Below are 27777 nucleotides of genomic sequence, written 5' to 3' on the forward strand. Positions count from 1 at the left end.
CACTGAGTGGTATTTGGAGTGTATGTTGCATTGAGTGCAGTGTAATTATGTGGCGTGTAATTATGTGGTACTGAGTGGTATTTTGAGTGTATGTTGCGCTGAGCGCAGTGTAATTATGCAGCATATAATTATGTGTCACTGAGTGGTATTGTGTGGAGTGTATGTTGTATTCAGTAGAGTGCAATTGTGTGACGTGTAATTATGTGGCACTGAGTGGTATTGTTTGGAGTGTGTGTTGCATTCAGTAGAGTGCAATTATGTGGTGTGTAATTATGTGGTACTGAGTGGTATTTGGAGTGTATGTTGCATTGAGTGCAGTGCAATTATGCGGTGTGTAATTATGTGGCACGGAGTGGTATTTGGAGTGTATGTTGCATCGAGTGCAGTGTAATTATGTGGCGTGTAACTATGCGGCACTGAGTGGTATTTGGAGTGTATGCATGGAGAATAGTTTGCACAAGACAAACATGGCTGGCCATTTTCATATGGTGTACAGTGAACGTTGCTGTATTCACCATGCAAGGGAATTTTCAGCTGTTTTATTTTTTCCACCGCCGCCACCAGCAACTAATGTGTGCTGCAGAAAACAAGTTGAGCAGTAGTCAGAAAAGAGTGAGAAAGCCACTATGAGAAACATGCAGTGAGCTCAAACAGAACGTTTTATTTATATTTCTGTTGAGCATATTGTGGACCTAACCGCATCCAGTACAAAAGGATATCGAAATTCCTTTTGCAATTATACAATGCATAACATAAATATGAGCACAAATATTGCTGATCATAATAATACTCTTTCCCATGCTTCCCAGAGAACAGAGCATTAAGTAACAGGGCAAGAAAGCAAAAATAACGTGCTATATCCATCAACTTACCTCTAAAAGCCCGGAATGGTGAATTTGACATGGTGCTTTGACTTGGCTTAGGGTGGGGGTGTCTTTCACATGTGGCTCATTGCATTAAAAACGCAGCCTGGTCAATATGAAAGAAGTACATTTCGAATTCGCAGAACAAAAGAAACAATGGCTTTACCTCAAAGGTAATCGGACAGAAGGTGAAACAAGTTCTAGTCCAGTCTTTCCCACTTGATCTGGCGCGCTCTGTACCCAGCGGGAGCTCGACCTGCCTTCAGCTGTTGTTGCTGGCACGCGCCCTCTAGTGGCCTGGTGTGAAAGGAAGGGAGTTTGCGTGCGGCGGACATCAGCAGCGCGCCCGCCTGGGCTTGGAGGCTGCTGGAGTGAGAGACGTGTGCGCGGGCAAAGCGTTGCTGGTGGACCAAGGAGTTGTGCGGGGGGCACGCGGGCAGCCGAGAGGGAGCCGGAGCCTCAGGAGGACGCGCGGGTGGAACGACGGGGCGCAGGGGCGCCTCCCGCTGCCGCCATGGCGCGGGCGCTAGCTGCGATCCTCTGAACTTTACTTAGACTTGTGGCTGCGATGCAGGAAGGCGAGACCTACACAGGTAAGGAGAGCTGCGACTCATGCGGATGGGACAGATCTGGGTGCTGGGGGGCGGTGGGGTGGGTGATGCGACCCTGTGGATGGGACAGATCTGGGTGCTAGGGGGGCGGTGGGGTGAGTGAGCCCTTCGGGCGCATTGACGGGTCGTGGAGCTGAGGGGGGCGGGAAAGTGAAAGTAATTGTAGGAGGTTTGCAAGGGAGACAAGAGATGGGCACAGCGCATAACTGTACGTGGTGCAGGTGCCCAGCTCCTGTCGCCCTTGAAGCATAGTCGACGCGCTGAGTCGCCAGGTGCGAGACCTAAAAACAATGCCTACTTCTGTTTCCAAAGTTTCTTTTGAAACTGAGGCACCAAGTCATGCAGTCAAAGCTTAACCTAAAGTTGATATAGGGGTTAGCACTTCATCTTGTACAGAGACCAGTCATTATGTTAACTACATTCAATGTGCGATGAGAGTTCAAAGGTTATCAATGCAAGTACCAACAATTAAACAGTAAAATAGTTCCCTAGAGTGTCTAACCCTTGTTTTTTCTTTCCAAATAGTATTCTAGTGCTTTATTAATTGAGGACACATGGAGAGATATTTCTTCTGAAGAGAGCTGGGAAACAGTTTTGTTAGTGTAGAGGTCTGAAATAACTGTATTTAGAAAAGTTGAGATTATCCTTAGGATCATCACAGGAAAGTTACTTTACAGGAAAGATTTTGGAATAGCTTTATGCATTGATTTGTAGGAAGGAGCAGTCAGCTTGGACAAAATAATATTTTGTTAGCATGGAGGTAATGACCTTCAAAGAAAGAGGAAAACATTTTGAGGCCTTTAAAATCATCATTAATAAGTGGGATCATGAAGAAAGAGGAAGGGCAATGCTGCTACACAACCAAGGTGTTGTGATATGGCGAATAAATATGGTCTTGAGGAGCTCCTCTATACAACTCTGAACCACCTGCAAAATCTTGATGTATAGTTGAAGTGGGGGTCTCAAGAGTACGAGCATGTCCCTAACCGACCTTGGGACACAGAGCTGCTTTTATGTCCCAACTCAAGATAGGAACTTTAAGCAACGCTACGTGGAAAGCAGAGGGCAAAAACAATGATTGTAACAGAGTCCCAATAAAGCATTATTTGGTCAATGAAATTATCCTTGTGGAAAACTTTCGGATGACTGCATGGAAGCAAGTGAGATCATACTACTGCTGGTGACCATGTGGTATGGCGCCATTATACTTCGACAAATGGGAGTCCACTTAAACTTTGACTACAGGACTGTCATGGCAGCCTGTGTGAGTTGGGGCTTGCACCTCTTACAACAGATATAAACTTCCTTATATCGGAGGTCACTGTATTTGAAACCTATATGACAACCCTATGGTAGGCTTGTCAGTCCTGAGGTCAGGGTGCTTGGTTATGAGTGTGAGGTGCCCGGTTCAGTATGAGGGTGCCCCTGCATAAGCAGTACATTCCTACTAATCCCAGAGTCGATTCTCCAGGCTTTGTAAGTGCGGACAACCATTTTAATACATATAGTGGACATCAGTCAATACAGATGTTTAACTATATAGTGGATGCACAGGTACCGGTCATGTTTGGTATCAAACATGTTGGATTCATACCCAAACACTGATTCCAGTGTTGGAAGTATGATCCCATGTACAGGGGCTGACTACAAGCAAGTGCTGCTGCCGACCACAGACACAATTCTGTGCTCCTGCTGCTGAGCAGAGCTCGAGCAGGGGAAGGTGGAACAAAAGGTTTCCTGTCATAGGGACGTTTGACCACCTCCCAGACAGGACTGTATTGGGCTAGGGGTACTTGCCAGCCCCAGCAGACTAATTTGAAGGGCGCATTTGGTGCCCTCCTTGCATACTCTAGTTTGAGCCAGTTCAGGGAGCCCTCGGCTCCCGCTCTGGCGCAAAACTGGACAAAGGACATAGGAGTATCTTCCCCTCTATCCACCCCCCCCCCCCCGAAAGTCATTCTAACTCTTTCCCTAAAGGTACGGGAGGGTTTACCTAGGGGTATGTTAATGTATGTTCCTTAGATTCATCGTGGGACAAGACTGAAACCTGAAAACACGTCACTCTTTGACGTCTGGACACCTGGACTTTGCCTTTAACCGAGAACGCACCAAAGAAGACTCCAGCTGTTCTGCAAGTCTTCGTCTGTGTCTGTGCTTCTTCCAGGATTGTCACCAGACCTGTGGGCATCAAGGACACCCGAAGTAATCTCCCTTAGAGTGAAGGAGTCCTCCCCAGCATCTGCAGGCACCACAATGAAGCTGACCGGTCTGCTGCTCCTGTCGTCCTACGACTTCCTGAGGCTCAGCAACAAAAGTGGTGGTTCTGCAGTTCCCTCAAGTCCTGACCTGCCCTCTCTGCAATTTTGAGGCTAGTATCTCTCATCGGAACTGCTGGGACCGAACCCCTGTGCACTGCATAGTTTTGCCGTTGCCAAGGCTTGTGGGCTCACACTCCAGAGATCTTCGGGCTACAAGAAGCTCCAACCTCCAGTATCTCTTCCTGCCAAGAACAATATCCTCACCGCAACCTCAGCACCGTGCAAGCTGATGTTGCTGCTTTGTTCGGAATCATGTAGGAGGAAGCGAGTCAGTTCTTTCATTCAGAAGATCTCCTGATAAACAAGTTACTTAACTTTGGTAATGCATTATCTGGTAGAGACCATCTAGATAAAGATTCCTTACCGTAGAATTATCCCAAGACGTCAGACTGGATCCATAATTTTTTTGTGAGCAGTAACACAGTACACTGGTAAGTGGCAATGTTTGGCTCCGCGTGACATCGTCATCGTCCATGTCGGAAGTGACATGTGCTGTGCCTATATAGGCGCCACCCCAGCGTACTGATGAGTTTTTTTTCACAACTTTCCACACTAGTAGCATGGAGCCATGAATAACACTAACCACTGGTGTGTGGAACTAGGGCCCTGGAAAGGGAACAGCCCTGTACCTAAAAATCAGAAAAGGAGGCTGGGTGGGTCGGTAAGGAATCTGTGGCTAGATAAGAGTCTCTACCAGATAAGGAGTTATCAAAGGTAGATAAGTTGTTTATCTGATAAAGACTTCTAGCCGCAGATTTCTTACCTTAGAATAGATACCCAAGCAATACCTTTCCAGTGGTAGCTCTGCAAATTGATTTAGACTAGGAAATCCTGCAGGATCGAATGGGCAAAGTGCTTGTCCCGGCAGACCGGACTGCCCAGACAGTAGTGCTTTGTGAACGTATGCAGTGAGGCCCACGTTGGTGTCTGGCAGCTGTCCAGGACTGGAACTCTGTGAGCTAAAGTAGTTGTTGCAGCCTTTGCTCTGGTTGAATAAGAACGCAAACCCTCTGGGGGATGCTACTTGCCCAATGGTATCAGATATTAATGTAGAGTACAATCCATCTAGAGATGGTTCATTTATGCATGGCCTTCTCCTTTTTGGCTCCAACATATCCCATGAAGAGTTTGTTGTCCACCCAGAACATTTATGTGAGGTCAAGGTTGAATTATAACATTCTTTTTTGATCCAGCCAGTGGAGTCTCTCCTCTTCCTCAGAGAGAAGAGGCGGAGTGCAAAAGGTATGCAAATAGATGGACTGGCTTACGTGGAACGGGGCAACAACCTTCGGCAAGAAGGATGCTCAGGTCTGACGGACCAGTTTGTCTGGGAAGAAAGACCTATGGAGGCAGAGAAGACAACACTTGCAGTTTCACTGGCCCTCTGGGCAGATTTAATTGCCTCCAGAAAGGCCGTCTTGATGGTGACAGGCTGAAGAAGGCAGGTAGGGAGCGGCTCAAAGGGAGCACACATTAGAAAGGTAAAAACCAAGTTAAGGTCCCATTGAGGCATAATGATGTAATCTGGAGGAAATAGGTTGCTTGAAGGTTTGCAACACTTATTTACAATACAGGACTTAAAAAGAGAAGGCTGATCTGGCAGCCGCAGGAAGGCGGAGAAGGCAGAGAAATAACCCTTCAAAATGCCCAATGCAGAGTCTTGCTGGGCGAGGGTAAGGATAAACAAAATCTTGGGTAAGGGGAGCAGATAAAGGGTCATCCTGTTGGGCTCTATACCATGCCACAAAATTTCTTCAACGGCTGGCCTACACCCTCTTGGTGGAGGAACGACAAGCTGCCAAGATAGCAATACAGTCCTCGGGCAAAAGTTGACAGCTTACAATCTCCATGCATGAAGGCAGCGATTTGACAGGCTCGGGTGGGGAACCCTCCCCTGCTGCTGTAACAGAACCTCCAGAAGGGGCAACCTGATCGGAGGACCTATGGCTATGCTCAGCAGCTTGGGATACCAGACTCTCCGAGCCCACTATGGAGCCACAGTTAAGTTACCGGGATACTTCATGAATACAACAGCGCCGTGGAGCTGGCACACTCTTTTGCCGCTTCTCCAGACAGCTGGGGGAAACTGTACTTACTTCAGTTGAATTAGAAGCACACTTTGCAATTTACTTGAGAAATTGCTTCTATAACTGAATTTCGCTTTTTTACCACGCTATTGGTAAGGGGCAGCTAATCAGGGCTGAGCTGGGAGGACCCAGTTAAGCTCTCCGGCTACTTAATGAATACAAGAGTGCGGTTGTAATGGAGTGTGTGTTGCATTCAGTAGAGTGTAATGTAAAAAGCACTTTACCTGAGAAATTAAAACTGAATTTGCATCTGTGCATTTCACTGCTTGTTTTTTTTTTACATTTGTGCTATTGCCACTGAATCAGGGTGCCAGTCAATCAGGGCTGAGTGGAGGGAAGCCAGTTAAGCTCCCCAGCTACTTAATGAATACGACTGCGCGGTCACGCAGGGACACACTTCTGCCGCTTCTCTGAACAGATGAAGGGGGAACTGCAAAACCACATTTTATTTGAATTAGAAGCACGCTTTGCGATTTACTTGAGAAATAGTTTTTAAAACTGAATTTGCATCTGTGTATTTTGCTGCTTTATTTTAAACATTCGTACTATTGGCACTGAATCAGGGGACAGCCAATCAGCGCTGAGCCGGGAGGAGCCAGTGAAGCTTGCTGGCTACTTAATGCTTACCTTTGGCGCCGAAGGTGCGCCAAAGGTAAGCCCGTCTACGCCCGTCCGCGCCTGGACCGCGCCCAGCGCCAGACCCCCTGCCCCTCGCGCTGCCCATCCCCCCCGCATCACCTACGATGCCGCCACCCTCCTAGCCCTTAACCCCGGTCGCGCCCCCAACTGCGTCCAAGCCGCCCCTGGCCACACCCATGGACCTTTCTCTTGCTACTCCTGCAAATTCTGCGGCACCGACAACATCTCCACTACGACTACACCACAGATTCCCGAACCCAACCACCTACAATGCATCCTTCTCAACACCCGATCGGTGCACAGGCACGCCATTGACCTATGGAACCTACTAGACACCCTCTCTCCAGACGTCGCCTTCCTTACAGAAACATGGATGAATGCTTCCTCCGCACCAGACATCACCATTGCCATCCCTGAAGACTATAAGATCACTCGCAAAGACCGTACCAGCCACACAGGAGGAGGAATCGCTATCGTCCATAAGAAATCTATCCGCATCTCAACCAGCTCTGACACCAACCTCGCCAACTCCGAACACCTTCACTTCCAGATCCACATCGACCCCAAAACCACACTCAGAGGCACCCTCCTCTACAGACCACCAGGACCCCGCGCAAAATTCAGTGAAGACATCACGGACTTCATCACTCCTCACGCGCTCCCCTCCAAAGACTATATTCTTCTGGGAGACCTCAACTTTCACCTTGAAAAGATAAACGACCACAACACCGCCACCCTCGTGAACAACCTCGCCAACCTCGGACTTAAACAACTAGTCACTTCCCCCACCCACATCGCAGGTCACACACTCGACCCCATCTTCACCTCCAGCAATCATGTCTCCTTCAGCCACACTACGGATCTCCTATGGACCGACCACAGCTGCGTTCACTTCACCTACAACAAGCCGAAACCCATCAACCACTCCCAACCTACCCTGCAAAGAAACTGGAACAAAATCACCACGGACCAAATCTCCGCATCGCTCCTTCGAAACTCCCCAGCCCTCTCTTCTAACGCCAACGAAGCCGCCGCCAACCTCACCCTATGGTTATCCAACACCGCCGACACCTTAGCACCACTGAAAAAACGTCAAAGCAAACCTGGCAACAAGAAGGCCTCATGGTTCAACGATGATCTTAAGAAATCCAAGAAACTCTGCCGCTCCCTTGAAAAGGCCTGGAAAAAAGACCCAACCACCAGCACCAAGGACGCATTCAAAAGCGCCACCCGCACTCACCACCAACTGATCCGAAAAGCCAAGAAAACAGCATTCAAGGATCGACTTGACAACAACGCCCACAACAGCAAGGAACTTTTCAACATCGTCAAGGAATTTTCCAACCCCTCGGCCAACTCCAACGACATCACCCCCTCTCAAACCCTCTGCGACTCCCTAGCCTCTTTCTTTCACAACAAGATTGCAGACATCCACAACAGCTTTGACAACCAACCCGGAAACCAACCCACCCTACCATCTGCTGACCATCTTCCCCCCGTAAACACCCTTAACGCCTGGAACCCAATCTCCACTGAGGAAACCATCCGCCTGATGAATTCCATCCACTCTGGATCCCCCACAGACCCTTGCCCTCACCACATCTTCAACAAAGCAGACTCCGTCATAGCACCGCACCTCCGAGACGTCATCAACTGCTCCTTCAACTCCGCTACCTTCCCAGAAGTCTGGAAACACGCTGAACTCACCGCCCTTCTGAAAAAACCAACAGCGGACCCCACCGAACTCAAAAATTACCGCCCCATCTCGCTTCTTCCATTCCCGGCCAAAGTCATCGAGAAAGCCGTCAACAACCAGCTCGCCGCCTTCCTCGAAGCCAACAAATCCCTCGACCCCTCACAATCTGGCTTCCGAGCAAAACACAGCACTGAGACCGCCCTCATCGCAGCAACAGACGACATTCGAACTCTACTGGACAATGGAGACACAGTCGCCCTCATCCTCCTCGACCTCTCTGCAGCATTCAACACAGTCTGCCACAGCACCCTTCTACAACGCCTCAATAACATCGGAATCCAAGGAAAAGCACTTGAATGGATCACCTCGTTCCTCACCGGAAGAACCCAGAGAGTCCGCCTTCCTCCATTCAAGTCCGAGGCCTCTGAAGTCATCTGCGGCGTACCTCAAGGATCCTCACTCAGTCCCACCCTCTTCAACGTATACATGAGCCCCCTCGCGGCCATCGCCCGCCAACACAACCTCAACATCATCTCTTACGCGGATGACACTCAACTGATCCTTTCTCTCACCAAGGACCCCAGCACCGCCAAAACTAACCTACACGAAGGAATGAAAGAAGTCGCCGAATGGATGAAACAAAGCCGTCTGAAACTGAACTCGGACAAAACAGAAGTCCTCATCTTAGGTACATCCCCCTCTGCTTGGGACGACTCCTGGTGGCCGGAAGCCCTCGGAAAAGCACCCATCCCGACAGACCACGCACGGAACCTTGGCGTCATCCTGGATTCTTCACTCTCAATGAACAGACAAGTCAGCGCCGTATCCTCTTCCTGCTTCAACATTCTTCGCATGCTCAGAAAAACATTTCGCTGGATCCCCTCCGAAACAAGGAAAACAGTCACCCACGCTCTGGTCACGAGCCGACTGGACTACGGAAACACCCTCTACGCAGGTACCACCGCGAAACTCCAGAAGAAACTCCAACGAATCCAAAACGCCTCAGCCAGGCTCATATTAGACATCCCACGCAACGAACACATCTCTGGTCACCTTAAAGACCTCCACTGGCTACCCATCAATAAGAGGATCACTTTCCGACTGCTTACCCACGCACACAAATCACTCTACGACATCGGACCAGACTGCCTCAACTCACGACTGTCCTTCTACACCCCCCCCGCCAACTACGTTCTTCCAGCCAAGCCTTCGCCACTGTACCTCGCATCAACAAGACCACCATGGGAGGCAGGTCCTTTTCATATCTGGCTGCTAAAACATGGAACTCACTCCCCGCTTACCTTCGCCTCACCCAGAACCACCTAGCGTTCAGAAAGCAGCTTAAAACGTGGATATTTGACAAATAATCCTCCTCCCCTTCCTAAGCGCCTTGAAACCCTCTGGGTATGTAGTGCGCTATACAAATTTTTATGACTTGACTTGACTTGTGTTCCGATGGCGCGCCAGAGGTAAGTCTATCTGTGCCAGTCTGCACCTGGACAGCGCCAGGGATGCTGCCAGTTTTGGGATACAACACAGCACAAGCATCATAAGTCGTTATTCCCAGGCCCAACTTATAAACTTCCGGCCTACAGACTCTGAGGGTGCATCTCAGACTAAGCTTGACTTGTATAACAGTGCAAACAACAACTGCCCCGAATGTTACTTCTATTCTATATGCGCGGCTCGATTACTATTTAACATTCCTCGCTGGCAGTCAGCCAAGAAGGCCTTAAGAGAACTACACTGGCTCCCTGTGGCTGCAAGAGTACAATTCAAGGCCATGTGTATTGTGCATAAATCCTTTCATCGAACAGGCCCCGCCATCTTGTTCCCCCTAGTTGTGCCCTACACTCCTTCCAGAGCCCTTCGCTCCAGTGCACTGCATCTAGCCACCACAACCAAAAATCAACAAAGCCCGATGGTGCGGCCGCTCATTTTCGCACACTGCTGCGAGAATTTGGAATTCCCTTCCTCTGGATCTCAGAGAGAACAGCAACCGGATGGCATTCAGGAAAGCTTTAAAAACTCACTTGTTTGGAAAAGCGTGTTAACCCACCCTGTACCTCACCTTAGTAATCAGTTAAAGCGCTGCGAGGCCTCCGTGTAGTTATGCGCTATATAAATATAATTTTTCATTTCATTTCAACACTCGGCATGATCCTAGTTTTTCTCCATCGCCTGCAGGGGTAAGCGCATGCATATCAAGCTGCAAGTTGGTTGTGAGAGTTGGAATTCTGGGTTAGAACCAGGGTTCCCCCAGGGTCAAGGATGCACTCTCAAAGCACCCTCAGCGGCACTCGTGCAGAGGCCCAACGTTATCAAATGGGGGGTTAGGGGGCCTCCGGTTGGTGGCTGCTCACGAGCAGGCCACAAGGTTGTGGGAGCAAAGCTCCTGGTGTTAGGCTCAGGGCAAAGGGGGATCAGAGTTAGCACCTAAAGTGCATGGTGCGGTTTTGGCGTCAGGTGCCCTGTTGATTTCAATGGGTATTCTCCAGTTGCAACAAAGACTGCAGGCTCGGGGACGAAGATCTTCTGGAGGTGAGCACCAGTTGGAGAGGTAAGATGGTATGCCTGGGGATGCTGGGACACCGTCGGTTGGGCCTCCCAAGGCAGTGGGACGTCGGGTGCAGGGGTGTCTTTAGGCATTGAGTTTTCTTACCAGCTCTGGGCCGGGGGGGGGTCCTCAAGAAAGAGGCTGCAAGCTTTGTTTGGAGATTCGAGGAAGGTCAGCGATCACCAGTTCTCAGGTCAAGATCGCCAGGGAGACTTGGAAGGCAGGGCAGGTCCTCGGGTTTCTTGAGGTTGGTGGCTGCAGGACACACCGGGATATCGCTGGAGCAAGTTCTAGGTAGGTGGGTAGGGCTGGGGCCAAGTCAGTGGGCATCCACCTCATCTTGGTTCAGCATGGTTTCTTCGGTCCTACTTCTCTATGTCTGGTCGATTCTTGTCTGAGGAGGCAAGGTTCAGGGTTGCCCTTAAATACTAGATTTAGGGGAATTACATTTAGGTAAAGGTTGGGACCAATGGGTCTCTTCCTTACCCCCCTATTATGCCACCCTCCAATGGGAGTGCCTGGTGTTCAGGCCTCCTTCAAAAGCCAATTGTTGAGATTGGGAAAAGTGTAGCACCCCTGCTCTCTGCAGATGATCTGAAATCCACTGCTATCACCTTGGTGAACACCAGAGGGGCACTAGTAAGGCCAAAGGAGAGCACAGTGAACTGAAAATGCTCGTGGCATACCGACAACTGCAGGAAAAGTCTGTTGGCAGGCAGGACAGAAATGTGGAAATACACATCCTGCAAGTCCAACGCCACCATACAGTTTCCCGGGTCCAGGGCAGAAGGACTTGAGCGAGCATGAGCAATCTGAATTTCTAATTTTTCAGGAAGAAATTGAGAGGGTGCCGGTCTAGGACTGGACAAAGGACTCGGTCCTTCTTGGGCCCCAAAAAGTAGCAGGAATAACAACCATGACCTAAATCTAATGCCAGCACCCTCTCTATAGCTCCCTTAGCCAAGAGACAGCCACTTACTGGTGGTGCAATGAGATGTGATCCTTCATCAGCCTGTTTGCTGTGGGTGGCATGGGTGGAAGGGTAGTCATGAAGGGGACAGAGTAGCCCCTGCAATCAATCTGGAGAACCCAGCTGTCAGATGTTGCGGACTTCCAGCGGTGTAGGTCATGGCATATCCTGCCTCCCACTGGATGCTCATGAAGGTCGGAGGGAAAACTAAGGCTTTGAGGCTGCCGCTGCTGGTGGGGAGTGTGTGTGGGGAGGGGAGAGCGGTGTGGGGAGGGGAGAGCGGTGTGGGGAGGGGAGAGCGGGGGGGCGGGGGCGGGACACTGGCCTGATCTCTGGCTACGTGACCCACAAGGTCTGTGAGCACTATGCCCTCGGCCACTAATGGGCTGGGGAGCTTGGGTGTCGTGGCAGCTGGGCAGGTAGAGGCGCAGCTGGAAGCTGTAGGAAAGCGGCCCTATATATACTGTACCAAAGTAAGGTACAGTGTGCACTGAGTCCACAGTCCCCAGAGGTATGGCAGAGGTTAAAGTTAGATATAACCTTACTCTCTAATGTGGTAGCTTGGTCGAGCAGTAAGGCAGTATCAGAGGACAGTGCAAAGCATTTGTTGTAAACACTCAGTCAGGAAATGGTCTCACACACTCAAGAACTGAACTCTAGGCCAATGTTTTGTATACAAATATACAGTTGTTTTATTTTAGAACCAACAAGGTATCAAAATATACTTTCTCAGAATGAGTTACTTTAGGTAAATACTTTTCAAATAGACAATCGACTTTTTGAGTACAGTAGTTACAGTTGTTACAATGGGCAACACAATTTCAAACACAATGCAACATTGAGCTCAATGGGAATTTCTAGTCAAATGCAATTGATTACTTTATGGATTATTTTTCTAACCACATGACTGGATCCTAGATGGGACATCTCCTGTAAACAGTTGAGTAAAAGCGTTTTGGTTAAAGTAGTGATTTTTAAGGAATTTTATTTATTTTAAAAGTTGACAGAAACTTTTTCACATAGAATCACCAATGTTATTCTATGGGAGGAAATTCACTTAGCAGGTAAGTAGTGTTATCGTTACTTTTTCTTACTCAGTGTTGGATCCTGGATCCAGCACTGGTGCATCTCTTGTAAACAATTGAAAGAATGCGTTTAAGTCATACAGGCGATTTATAAGGAATATTTGTAGTTTTTTTTAAATAGACACTTAGAAACTTTTCTGGTGAAAACCAGACAATGGATTCCTATGGAAGGAAATTCAAGTTACTGGCAAGTACAGTTAAAATGACTTTTCAGGGTAGTGCTGGGCTAAAAGATGCAGCACCTGGTTCTCTCCTGATAACAGGTGAGTAAATGGGAATTTGTTGTTCAGCTGATTTTTGATGAATATTTTAAAGTTCCAAACCTCCACACTTAAAAGAATTTCCAAGTGAAACCAGCCAATGTTACCCTATAGAAGAAAAGTGAGTTATCGGCTTTTGGGTAATTACTCAACTGGCATAGTTAAGGTTCTGGGCATAGACTCGGGGGGTCTCCCAGGGTCAGGTAGGTACAGTTGGTACACCCTCAGCAACACAGGGGCAGCCGGATGCAGAGTTAGTTAGGGCCAATGTTGTCGTATGAGAGGCAGGGGGCCTTCGGTTGGCGGTTGCTGGCAATCAGGCCACGCAGCTGTGGGAGCTGGGCTCCTGGTCACTTGCTCAGGGCGAATTGGGAAGTAGATTAGGACAAAGGTTGCACTGCCAGGGGCACTTGGGCGGCTGGGTGCAGGGTGCTCTTGAGCCGTCGGGCGCCCAATATTATTCAATGGAGAACTTGGAAGATGAACAAAGGCTGCAGGGATGGGGGTTCTTCAGGAGCGACCTACACTTCGAGGGGTAAGTTGGGATCTTGGAGGATAGGTAAGCACCCCGGAGTTGGGCACAGGGGGCCGGGGGGTGCAAGGGTGTCTATTGACGTTGGGAAAGCTTACCCTCTGCTGGTCTCGGTTGGAGGGGTCCTTGGATGTGAGGCTGCAGGCGTCATCTGGGTCGTCGAGGAGGGTCCTTGGGCACTGGATTTCAGGTCACAATCGCCGGGAGGACGCCCTCAGGGTCTTTGTCCACTCAGGCACAGGCCGGACTCGGCGAGTGCAGAGTGTGCTGGATTCGCGGTTCCTGGCTGGTACCAGGGGTGTTGCTTTTTGAGCAGATCCACTGCTTGTGGGAGTCCCAGTCTTGGTAGTCTCAAGGCATTCAAAAACACAAAAATATCCCGAAGTCTGAAAAAGGGAATATAAGTAACCATAACCCAAGACTCTATTAAGGTATACAGAAAAATATTAAAAATGTGTACTGATTCCCATCACTCACCATTCCAGGTGACATGCTTCATCATCTGGGTCTCCTTCAACAGGGCTACAACTCCACCCTAATGATGGAGGAGCCCAAGGATGTTTTCAATTTTGAAAAAACAGATGTGAGCAAGTGTATATAGAAAGTGTGTGGGAAAATGCAGTGCTCAAGGAAAAGCGAAATCTAAAATTGAGGCGTAGTCAGACCCTAGAGTTTATTGTTGTCTGCTACGGTCAAAGGTTAAAAACAGTGCAGATAGCTGTCTGTAACTATTCAATTGGTCGACATGTTTCAGAAAGACAGGCAAAGATCTACCGGATCCTTTCTTCAGGACCCAATTTATGATAGTGCTACTGCAACATTAAGTGAAAATATATCAAAAAGTGCAAAAAGTAACAATAAAGGATACACTGTGAAAGAATATAGCTCAGCAGTCTATTTCTCACAGTTTTCACTTCTCGTATCTTTTGAAGAATCTGTAGGAGATACAAGAAATACCAAAGAGTCTAGGAGAATGATATATCTGTCCCTTTAAAAAGTATATGCATTACAAAGTTAACAGACTCGCCCTCCAACTGGGCTCTAATCCACCGCATCTTACCTCAAAAGTGGGGAGAAAATACCTCACCACACCTGGCAACAGCTCAGGCATTCTGCGCGATATGTTTCGGTATCCAAAAGGACAAGGGCGGAGCTATAGTCCTTTTGGATATTTGCTAGAATGTTATTTGTTTTTACCCCATCCCATTTTAATTATATAGTTAGGATAGGTTGTTGGGTGTTGACTATACTTTGGCCAGTGCATTTTCAAGGCTCAATACTTATTTCAAAACTAAAGAGGTGACATGATCACTTTGGCAATATATAGACAGCAACTATACCATGAGCACAATGAGGTTGCTTTGTCTTATCATGAAATATACAGGGGCGACAAGTTTAAAATTCGACAATCACACATTTTTTAAGTAAATAAGGTGATATGATGGCGCTTGTTGCATACAGGTTGCTGATATTTGAGCATGTATTCATACAGTTTGCTCTGCTCCCTCATGAGACAAATATGGGAGACATGGTTGACGCTAATACTTGTTACATAAGCGCGTTTTTCTCATGGATTAAGTCTGCATATTGCCTATGGAGTACATGGTACTGCGAATAAGGGTCCATGTAACTGCACAACTTTGGATGGGTTGTGCTGTTGTCAATGATACCAATTGTCAAGATGCTGAATAGCAGGGATGACATTCCCCTATAAGGCGCATATTGAAAGCATTATGAGTATTTTGGGTGAGAATTTACTTTTGTTGTCACATATTGTAGAGATTTGAATGGAATGTTTAGGGTGACCAAACCACCATATAAATGAATATTTTGGTGTATTGTGTTCCCCTTTAGAGCGGTGCCTCCTTTGTCCTGAGCTGTTGCCAGGCGGGTTAAGGTATTTTCTCCACACTTTTGAGGTAAGATTCGGTGGATTAGAGCCCAGTTGGAGGGCGAGTCTGACATGTTAACTTTGTAATGCATAGACTTTTTAAAGGGACAGATATATCATTCTCCTAGACTCTTTTTGGTATTTCTTGTATCTTCTACAGATTCTTCAAAAGATACGAGAAGTGAAAACTGTGAGAAATAGACTGCTGAGCTATATTCTATTTTTTCACAGTGTATCCTTTATTGTTACATTTTGCACTTTTTCCTATATTTTCACTTAATGTTGCAGTAGCACTATCATAAATTGGGTCCTGAAGAAAGCATCAGGTAGATCTTTGCCTGTCTTTGCTGAAACATGTCAACCAATTGAATAGTTACAGACAGCTATCTGTTGAAAATGTCTTCCTGCACTGTTTTTAACCTTTGACCGTAGCAGACAACAATAAACTCTAAGGTCTGACTACGCCTCAATTTCAGATTTCACTTTTCCTTGAGCACTGCAATTTCCCACACACTTTCTATATACACTTGCTCACATCTGTTTTTTCTAAATTGAAAACATCCTTGGGCTCCTCCATCATTAGGGTGGAGTTGTAAAAGGAGACCCAGAAGATGAAGCAGGTCACCTGGAATGGTGAGTGATGGGAATCCGTACAGATTTTGTATATTTTTCTGTACAACTTAATAGAGTCTTGGTTTATGATTACTTATATTCCCTTTTTTAGACTTCGGGATATTTTTGTGTTTTTTTGAACGTCTTACACAGGGCTGCCTATTCTGTGAAGTCTTTAAACTTTGACCTCTGACCCTACCTAAATTCTCCTGTGTTATGTTAGAGTCTCAAGGCAGTCAGGTCCTCCAAGATTTGCGAGGTTGCTGACAATGGAAGGTACCGGAGTTTTGCAGGAGCAGGTTCAAGGATCCACAGGCAGTTAGGGCTGGGGCCAAGTCAGTTGGTGTCGTCCTCTTGTGAGCAGCTGCATGGCAGGTCTTCTGGTTTCTTGATCTTCTTGCTTGTTTTCAAATCGGGATCTGAGGAAGGAAGGTTCAGGGTGCCCCTAAATACTAAATGTAGGGACGTTACAGGTAGGGTAAGGGCAAGGACCAATGGGTCCCTGTCCTGGGATGAATACACCCCCTGTCCTGCTCCTCTCCTGTGGGAGGGGGGCAGGAGCATATCTGTGATTGGGCAGGGCTCCCGATCCTCAAGATAGCCGGAGTCCGGAGTTGTGCTTCACCTCGCCTCTCCCACCTGAGGGAGGGGAGTTGGCACAGGCTGGCACATCCCCTTTACTCACATAGGGTTTCCCGCCAGTCTTTCCGCCAGAGTGGGGGTCAGAACCGGTGGGGGTCAGTTGTTGAGTACAGCAAGTGGGCTGGAGAAGCTCACAAAAGCGGCATGCCTTTGAAACTTCCACTGCCAATCCTGGGTGAGGAGACCTAGCACCTTGCCCAGGACGTGCATTGCTGCAGGCCCAGGAGAGCGGTTGGCTCTCTACCTAGGAGGCCAGCAACATGTCTGCTGTGTGGCAGCCTAGGCAGCCTCTCAGACAAGACGTGGATTGTAGGTTAGATTCAGGGGGCAACTCTAAGTTGCCCTCTGTAGCGCATTTGGCATTAAATCCCATACTGGCATCAGTGTGGGTTTAATGTGCTGAGTAGTTTGATATCAAACTTCTCAGTCTTCAGTGTAGCCATCATGGTGCTGTGGAGTTCGTAATGACAACCTCCCAGCACCATATACTCTTAATGGCATCACTGCACTTACAGTGCCCAGGAATGACCCTGGGTACTGTGGGGGCACAGGGCTCATGCACTTGTTCCCACACCACTGGCATAGTGCACTCAGCTAGACTGGTGACTGATGTATGCCAGGGTAGTGTGCTTGTGGGCATGGCACACATGGATTTGTGCCATGTCGACTCTTTGTTTAGTTTTGTACCAGGACACTCAGCCTGCCAAGGCAGTGTGTGTCAGGGTACAGGGCCCCTAAGAATGGCACAATAAGTGCTGCAGCCCTTAGGGGTCGTCTCTGGTCACAATGCCCTGGGTACCTAGGGTACCATTTACCAGGGGCTGACATGTGGCCAGAGATGCCAATTGGGTTTTGAGTTCAACACAGTTTTAGGGAAGGAACACAGGCCCTGGGTACCTGGTTGGAAGGAATCCAAGGCACACTCAGTCAAAGTACATTAGCCATTCAGCAAAAAGTGGGGGCATGCCATGCAAGAAAGATGGCACTTTCTCACAGAAGCCTCTTCTGTGGTCGTATTAGATTAGGCTTGCTGCTGCTCTTTAATGTCATGTATAAGTTAGCATTCGATACGCCATTTTCTTTATCAGCCGCTATTTTCTTTGACTGCTCGAATCCAATCCTTTTTGATTCTGAGAAATGCTCTTTGCTAAGTTTCATTTCTGCAACGAAGAATTGTCTTTGCCAGTGCATAGCTTTCCCTTGGTAAAGGCCCTCTCCCAACTGTCTGGCAGTTTGATCGCAGCCCAGGGTGGAGCGGCCTTAAAAAGTGTTCTGAACTGTGAAAGATACAAGAAGACTTTTTTTGTCCTTATGCTGTTCGCCCACATCTGTTGGGAACATTCCACTGTGGGCGTGTTATTAGTTGACCATGCAATGCATATAATGTATCTTTATGCTTAGAGTCCCTCAGTTCCCTCTGTAGCACTCTCTTAATACTGTGCAGACGGGCCACGCTGGCAGCGTACACAAAAATGATTATTGGTGTATATTCTTCACTGTTTCTCGGACTCTTCATTTAACATGGAAGGCTAAGAGGTGGTCAGTGGTGACTCGGGTGGCCCTTATCAGGTCACTTCCTTCAGCCGTGAAAAGGCAGACTCGGATAGGCGAGGGGCAACGAAAAGGCCCAATGACCTGGCTGTAGACTTGCTTTGGTCTAGCGAGGAGTATGCCTCGTTTCTGAAGAGATGGGAGCCATCCAAGGCATAACCATGCGCAAGGCCTGGACATCCCCTGAAAAATCAATGGCTCTTAACTAGGTGTGGCACCTAAGAGCCACCGACGATGAAACTACTCTGCCCAGGGAGTCCGTCATAACAAGCCCACAGCATATGGCAAACCTAGCTGTGTCCCTCCCGTCAGCAATAGCTTCAGAGAGTATGGCTCGGGTTACCTCCAAGACCATACGCAGCATCTACGCAAGAGTCTCCCAGAGCAAATGGGAGTATAGGCCCAAAAGGCACATGGTGTTCACTGACTGCAGTGCCAGGCTAGTGGAAGAAAATAACTTCTTTTCAAAAGGTATCCAGCCTCTTGTATTGCCTGTCCAGTGGAGGGGTAGGGAATGTCCCAGGATTTACTGTAGAAGTGGAGGCTTGACCACCAAGCTCTACAGGGTGGAGTGCTGGGTGATCAAGTTGGGGGTCCCCTGGGACAACGTGATGGCATCAGCAATTGTACTATTCACTGGCACCCCTGTGCAGGGCTTGGACCAGGCCCAAGTAGGATCTTAGTGAGGGCTTAATTGAAATGGGAGAAGGGATGACTCCCGGCTGCAGCACCTCCGTCAAGACGTTTATCTTGACAGCCACAAAGGGCAGCTGAAGGTCTGGGACCGCGGCCACCTGCTTCACCACTATAGCAAATGAGTCTCCCTACTTCATAGCCACGGTAGGAGGAGAGACCAAGCCAGCATCCGAGGTGTCCAGTATAATGGCATCTATCAAATCCTCCTATCAGATGTCATCTAGTGGCTGATATTCATCATGGTCCTGTGGCCCCTAAGTCCTAGCCAATAGGAACAGGGTAAAGGTTTTGGCCTGGATGGTATGTCTCCAGTCTGCGTGCGATTATGCCAATCCGGCTCCATGTCTAAATCCGGCATGAGTATGGCGTTGGCGGCACCGGGGAAGGTGAAGCTGGCTTGACTGGCACCAGTCAGGACCAGTCCATGGATCTAAGGGGCCCAACTGGTGCAGTGGGAGAACTTGCTGGTGGAAGACTAGTTGGGGCCCCTCCTAAGCCCAAGGGGCCCAAAGGCGTTCCAGCGGGGATGGGCCATGGAAAGATAAGGAGCATGGAGTCATGAAATTCATGGAGTTGGGTGGGGGTTGATCCAGCTCCTGTAAACTTGGGAAGGCGCAAAGACAACCCAGGCGCAGCTCAACCCCCGGAGCCATGCCTCGAATTAATATGTTGTCTCACCAGCTGACTTCGACGGATGAGGCAAAGTAGAAAACCTCTCCAACTCTTTGTTTTTTATGTGCTTGTGAGACTTACCCGAAAACTGGACGACTGAGTGTGACGGCAAATGCTTAGTGTCATTCTGCGACCGATCCCGGGACCTTCCTCTCGACCTATAACGTCTTGGTGTCGCATGTCGATCAGCACAAAGCTTGAGGGAGCGCTGCCTCACAGTCTTGGGGTGCATGGCATGACAATCAATGCAGGTCTTGGGGTCATGGTCGCGTTCAAGGCACCAGAGGCAACCAATGTACGGGTCCATCATCGACATTTGCTGGTGACAGGCGCAACAGGGCTCAAACCAGACTACCTCATGGATATCTCTGTCACACCTGAAGACAGTCTAAAAAAAATCACTGGGTCAGTCAAAAAGTGACTGCCGTAGGTCTTCTCCGGATATGCTTGGACTGACATGGAAAGAAAAGAATTGACATCAGCGAGCTGGGATGGTGTTTACATAGGCACCGCACATATCATGCTGAGCCAAACAACGCCACCTATTGACATATAGGAATACAGCTCACAAAGAATTCCATATCCAGTCTGACACAAGGGAATAATTATACATTAAGGAATCTTCAGCTAGAAGTGTCTATCACATAACTGGATTTGTATCTTTGATATAAGTTTACTCCATCAGAAGTAATGTTTACAATTGCTAGAGGGACAAAAGTAATCCATTTCATAACCTTCTTTCTTGAATCACCTTAAGATATGGTTTGTAAAGTGCCTCAAGGAGTATTAAGGTACCACAAGGAAGATTAAAACAAAGTGCTTAGACAGTTATGAGCTTCTATTTGGAAAACGTTTGGACAGGTTTCTTCCTACCTCTGGCCACATGGGCAATGCAAGAGGCTGGTTTTGATGTCTCATGCTTTGGTGCTCGCTTGTTAAGGTGGCGATGGCTTCTAAGGTACCAATGGTTGGAGGTTACCAGGAGGATATTATGAAACCAGCACCATGGAATTCACCTTCAGAAAGTTCTATCTTAAAACAGCTGTGGAAATAGCCTCAGAAACATTTATAACCCTTGAATTGGGCGTATAGCACAGAATGTAATATGAATTGTATGTGATCACAGATTTGTAAGCTACTTTTACGATGCAGATGTAAAAGATCCTCCCAGCCAACAATAAAACTGTCTGCTGTCGCCCAATGGAAGTTCACAGATGGAATGGCACTGTATTCTTTGATAGGGATTGAACACTTTTCACAAGAGTTGTTTGAATGTTTATCCATGTATGTACGAACAGAATAATCTTCAGATTTTTTAAATATAGATCTTTTTTGGCTGGGCAGCATTGGTTTTAGATGACATGGAAGATCTCACACATTACTTAATGCTGGCGTGGCTCTTACTGACAGAAACCAGAGTAACAGTGGGATGCAGCATCAGAAGAAGCTGGCCATAATACTCTGCATGATGAAAGAAGAAATTAAGTGTATCTTGTGTTGGACTGCTTTAAAGAAGTCATGTAACATATTACTTCTGCTCTTAAGAAACAGTAATTTCCTATTGGTTATGTTTTACGGACCATGCCATAGAAATACATGAAATAGAAATAAAACAATTTTAAAAAAATAAGTTTCGCTTGTGTGTCCTTAATAACATCTTACTATCCAGGACATCAGCTAAGAATTTTATACCTTTCTACCTTCTATCTCGCTCACTAAATCTTATTTCTCTACTCCACCTCTGCATTTCTCAGTTATTAGTAAACCTCCCAGTTTACCTTACCATCCATTTGCTACCTCATCTGTTCACCTTCCCTCCTCTTTTTCTACCTCTGTTGCCCTACCCCACCCTTCCGACTTCCATATGCCTTTCTTGCTATCTTTCTATTTCTTTTTGTTCCTATCATTACCTGCTCTCTGATTTCTTTCCCTCACCACTCCTATCCCAACGTTATCCCTACCACTCCCTTGTTAACTTTGTAGAAACTTCACCTTTCTTTGCCTCACTTCTCTTCTCCCTACACCTCATCTTTCTACCCTTCACCTCCACTCTACCATTTTCTCTGTTGCCGCAATTCTGTTTACCAGAGATGAACTTGTATACCTCACTCATCATTTTGCCCTCTCTCCACCTCACGGCTCACTCTAACGTGCACCTCTTCATACTTTTCAGTACCTTAATTCTCTACCCGACTACTTCTCTGTACATCATCTCTCGTTACCTTACCTCTCTATCCCACTCCAGTGCACCCAACCCTTGCTTCACTTTTCCTTTCATCACTCGCTCTCTCTACCTCACTCTTAATCCTTACCTATCTCTATACCACTTTCAATGCCTACCTCTTCCTCTTTTTTGCTTTCCCTAGCTTTCGTTTTTATTACATAACCATTCTAACTTAACCTTACATCTCCCCCTACATCATAAATATAACAACCTTCTTTCTCACGCTACTTCACATTTCGCACTATATTATTCTCTTAACCTTTCTGTCTCCTACTACATCACGTTTCTATTATTCAGAATAGACAATCACTTTCTAGACAGAGAAGTGTACTCATAGAATGGGGAGAGGAGGGACAAGCCAGGGAAGATAATTAAGGAGAAAATGATCAGATTTCCCTTGATTCAAAGGTTAAAATTCTTGGAGCAATGGTTTGGTTTTTTCTGTTGCTGCAAGAATGGTAGTTATGCAAATGGAATTTATTGCTTATTATTCCCTTCCGCGCTCCCGTCGACCGTTGGCTGTCCTGAGCACTACCTCGCTGATGCTGCGAACGGCCGACGTGGCCCCGCCCACTCCGTGGGACCGCCGCACTGCGGCGAAATAACGGCAGCGGTTAAGGAGTTCAGACTATCTGCCAATTAACGCTACACTCTCAGAGCTCAACAAGAGTATGCCTTATAATAATATTATGCTCTAGTCTACTAAACAACCACCAAGTCACCCTTACTCTTTTTTCCTACAATGGAATGAACTGGCTGATTAGACAGAAATACCACATAAAATATTGGCGCTGTAGTGGGGTCATAGAATATGCAGACATTGCTAAGTTAGCATTAGTTAGTATATGCTTGGCAGCCATCTTGCCGCTTTTGCGCACGTTACTACATGTCTTTATTCTCTTAGATAAACTGCTGGTGCATTCTCACATGAGAACGGTCTGCTTTTCACACATTTAGATGTACAATGTGCTCCTCGTCTGCACAGTGTGTTCAAGATCGAAAAACAATGTATACTGTTGATTCACTTTGGTCAGTCCCACGCCCATAGACACAACATCGAACTCAGCTGCACTACTGAAAGTCGAGTGCTTTTAATATGGCATTGCATGCATGAATAGGCACTTGGAGAGATTCATTCCAACGAAGAACAGCTGTGCTTGTCCTGAGATGTAATTCCTTGCATCTAAACTTGGATGTATGGGGTCCCTCTGACAAAGCCTAGAGGTCTTCTATACTTATAATAAACTAGCTTCTAGAATGGGGAGGGTGGAAAGGCGCTGTAGTCCTGTTTCCACTATCATTATAATACGATTTCCCCTTTTGTGCTTTATGGAATTGTAACCATGCTGATTATATTGTTCTTATGCATTTTGCCATTTTTGGCTCAAGTACTGCATTATAGAGCAAGATAGTTAAAATAAACATTTTAAACTATATCAGTTCTCTGTATACTCACGTTGTGGACAAGTATGAGTGTTTGAACGAAAGTTTTCTTCTTCCTGCGATTCCTGAGAGGGACAGAGTGACATGTTCTAGGATGCCCAATAATTGGCAGCTTCGATGTAGTACGGAGAACGAATGAGTAACTATAACTAGTCGGATTGGGGTTCTGGGCACCGAGGTGGGCTTTCTGGTGCACCACTACACACCGAGGTACTGGTTTCCTGCGCATAGGTCTGTGTATGTGCAGAATCCCTGCAACAGCTCTGAACGACTAAACAAAATTTAGATTCACGGACTAAAACAAATAGCTTTATTGATGTTACTTAAGAAAAACTTTGTTGTGCCGCTATTTGGTCAGGATGTTCAACGGTTTGGGCTTTCAGCTGTTTTTACATGTTCCAGTTTCTGAAAGCTAAACATATAATTGAGTACAGTTTAGCACACTGAGGGCTTGAATTAGCTGAAAATGGGTAATCAATTTAAGGCTGTTCTAAACGTAAGGCCCTAAAATAAGTCTTAGCTGGGGGACAAAAAAAAAAACTTTAGATGGCACTGCCAGAGATACAGCTCTGAAGCATTCAAAACTGATTACAACATCCATCCTAGCATGTGACTAGCAGGAAACATAAGGGTTTGGCTTGTCTCCTTGTTGACGAGTCCAGAATTGTATCCAAATAGGGAGGATCCCAAATGCACCCCAACCCATGCTTTTATATATGCCCTTCACAGTGCATTTCTTAATCAATGGGTCTCTTCATGGAACAAAATAAGGAATTGCTACAGAAAGAAGACTGAAGCCACTGGAATGAAGATAGCGAAGACGTATACCAAGATATAATATGATTTTCGCCCTCCACCAACTGTTACCTAGGGCTCATATTTTCTTCCTGCGTTCTGGAAAGTACCCAGTCCTTGTTCAATCTACCATTGGTAAATAACTCTTCTAATTTCTGCCTTTTGTACTCTTTACAATGGAGCGATCCTTAAAGCTGGATAACTCATACTATCCCTTAGCCCAGTCAGACTTAAAGTTCAAATATGATGTGCTGCACACCAGGCAAAAGGTTCCACAAAGCAAAGCCACCCTACCCTCTGACAAATGTCGACCCCCCTCCCCTTCCAAAAATGTCTCCATGTTTGGAACGCCCTCTGAACCCTGTGTGCTGCACTCAATTAAATACGTACTACAAACACAAGACTCAACTCTCCAAGAAACCAATGGACAACTGAAAAACACTCACTCCTGCTCACATGGAATTGTTTTCACTTCTACTCACAACAGAATCTGTCCTTTTGTCCTAATTGATAGAATATTATATGAATAGCCTAAAATGCATTTAAATTGGAATAAATCGGATTGGTAAGAAATCAACAGGGCAAGTACAGCACACCTTTTAAACACTGTGCTAACATTAATTCACGATAAAACAGCCCAGATAGGAAGCAAGTAATAAAGTATACTACTGATGGACAATAGAAGATATCAAGATAACTGTATTTAATGGACGAGACATAAAGCCTAATAGTGGCCGTCCACAATTCCAATGACTCCCAGTGTAAAGAAGAGAAGTAGATTTAATATCTGTGGTTTAACCCAGAAGACACTACTATGGCAACCAAGTACTAGTCTATTTTTCTACTCTAGTCTAAAAGTCCTAATGTTGAAAACGAAATGCACATACATGCTCTACTTCCCTTTTTACATACCTTTTTTTCAGTTTTTTTTCCGTAGTGTTCTCTCCAATGCTGGTTAGGGAAAAACAAACACAAATGATAAATAGTATGAAAAATCTGTTTTAAATTGCTTAGTACACATGGATAAGATATGCACAGTACCAGAAAATATAAACAATTGAGATGCCAGATAAAAACTAGTTGTGTGTAATAAGAACAGATGCTCACCTCAAACTGTAGTGTTCAGGCTGAAATGTAAACCAAAGACTGCAAATACATTCATAACATGAGATGTTTTGATACAAATAAAATCTAAGCCCTGGTGAGATGGCGACTGCCCCCAAAAGTGACAGGCTGACTGATCAGTAATCCTCCAAACAAGAATTCACCAAGAAGCTAAACGTTCAGAAATGTTTTTATGATATCATTATGATGAAGAGCTTGTTATAGAGATGCTCATTTCGATAATTAACTACTTGGATCCATTATTTATTTAGATTGTGAATTCATAAAGCTTTCTGACTTGCTCCAACTTGCTGCAAATTTCAAAGATTGTTTTCCAAAATAATCAGGGAAGAAATGGCTGACAAGAAGATTAAATAAGCAAATTACTTCTAGTTTTTAATACATTTATGGCAGTTTGGCTTGGATGTCAATCAGGGAGAATTCCAAATTAATAGACCTTCTAAGAATGCAAGGTTGGCTTTATGCATCAGAAAGTGCTCCCAAACCATTATCTTGGCAGGCACATACTCAGTCAACAGTGAAATCGGTTCTAAGCCAGAAGGGAATTAACAATTATTTCACCCTTTGGTGGCTACTAGTCCTAAATCAAGTTACTTCGCTGTACAGTTTTCTCCAGCATTGGTATCTTTTCCATGTACAAGCTATTTATATATTTCCCATGTGGTGATGGGAATCCTCAAATAAAAGAATATGGAACAAGTTATTTGCTTCAATAAAAGCACATTAATGCTGCACGTTCCAATGGTTTGTTAAGCTCACTGATAGCCAGTACGCACTATCCTGCAGTGACCCCAAGCTCTAGTATGCCTCCTTAAAATTTTGCGAAGGTTCTGAACAACCTTATAGCACCAACATACAAATAAACAACTTCGGGAAGGCCAGGAGGAACAAGTGCACATTTGTAATAGAAAGCAATACTGGAGAACTCGCTGTAAATTTAGTTAACTTATTCTTCTCCAGTACTGGATCTTATATAGAATTACACACTGTTTGGATAGAATATCAAGGCACTTGGGAGACAGGCTTAAAGTTACACAATGAAAAAAAAGGTTATTCTGTACTACTAATCCCAAGGCAGCATTAGCCTTTGTGACAGCAATCAAGCATTAAGTCTGCAATAATTTCAATGCAGCTGCATTACAAATGCCGATCATAGGGCAAATACTGCCATTATCACCACTGTAGTGGCCCAGTCGCGGCTAGCATCTATGGGGAGTTGTGGGGCGGGAAAACGGGTGGTGGGTAAAGATAAAATAAAATCACGTAACTTCAAACACGGCCTCCTCCGTAAAGTACATCGTCCTGCTGCTGCAGTCTGATGCGAGTCCCAGGCAACTGCCTTAACCAATCCTGGCACTTCTCTCACCAGCATGAGAGCAGCGTCAGGACTGGTCAGAGAGGCCTCTCTTGTCACTCCCGAGGACACTGGAGCTCAGCAGTTGCTCTAACCCAGCTGTCTTCAGACAGCTGAGTTAGAGCTTTTAAAGTGTGCATGTCTGGTGGCCGTTGCAAGATGGCTGGCCAGCCAAAGGGACATGTACAGTTTGAAAAGTGCCAAGGCAGTCTACCCTCCTCACTTCTGCTGTCACCATTCAAGCCCCACCCTGACCTTCGGTTCGAGGGGGGATGCAAATTATTATCTTTTCATTTTTCATCTCTGGGGCTTTTGACGGCAATTTAGGTGGGGGGGGCGATGCTCCTTCACCCTCACGGAGGAGCTGCCCCTTCCCGCTAATCAACATTGACAAGGAAAGTCTAGTCTAGAACTTCGGACATCACCCTTGGTGTAAACCTTGCATGTTCAAAGTAAGACCTTGAAAGGGTAAAATTCGAAGTAAGGGTATTCTGAGCAACATTTATGAAAATCCCATTCTCTCCTGGAAAAAGTTCTAGCCCCCTGAAAGACCGTCTTTCAGGTGAGTAAACCGAGACAAGAGCTGTTCATCAGCTCGATGGACTAAAACGGGTCTGTATTACCAACAGAATATTTAAAACTAAAATATCAGTCTCCTGTCTGGTCAATCAATTCCACTTCAGATCAGACCCTGTTGGTAGATACAGCCCTTCCTTGCACAAATACAAGTGTCTAAGTTCCAGGACTGCAAGCCAAAATGTTGAGAAGCTAGGTCATGATGCAAAATACGGCCCATGTTCCTGTTCTGGAGACTAGCGGTCACCAGTATAGAGGGCACCCAATCATGTGGAGCAGCATGAGTAAACAGGCTTGGTACACCCAATTTAGGGCCACCGGAGTCATTTGGTAACTGCACTTCAATACTCTTCACACCACCCGCTCTTGCAGAGGAACTAGCAGGAATGCTAGATAAAGCTTCCTTTCCAGTCCACAAGGGACAGTTTCTCTACGCAGGAAGTAGCCAAGGTGCCCTGGAAACTGAACAGTTAATCCGTCACCCTTTGGTCCAGTTACCTGACTCAGAGTCAGACCCCCATCTGCTGAAGCAGTCTTCAGTGTTTTTCGTTATACCTTGCAGATGTCTTGCCATCAGG

At 46.5% G+C, this 27777-nt stretch overlaps 1 protein-coding gene across 2 annotated transcripts in view; it reads right to left on the bottom strand.

Moving 5' to 3' along the window:
• ZCCHC10 (zinc finger CCHC-type containing 10) overlaps positions 1–27777 on the bottom strand; it is a 158439-nt gene that overhangs the window by 21926 nt on the left and 108736 nt on the right. For both annotated transcript variants that reach the window (XM_086931630.1, XM_086931631.1), the window contains exon 3: positions 25057–25095. In XM_086931630.1, the coding sequence (XP_086787756.1) occupies positions 25057–25095 (39 nt within the window). The remainder of the gene's footprint in view (positions 1–25056; positions 25096–27777) is intronic.

This window comes from Lissotriton vulgaris, chromosome 7 (genome assembly GCF_964263255.1).
Source record: "Lissotriton vulgaris chromosome 7, aLisVul1.2, whole genome shotgun sequence".
In the NCBI taxonomy this organism is placed as follows: domain Eukaryota; kingdom Metazoa; phylum Chordata; class Amphibia; order Caudata; family Salamandridae; genus Lissotriton; species Lissotriton vulgaris.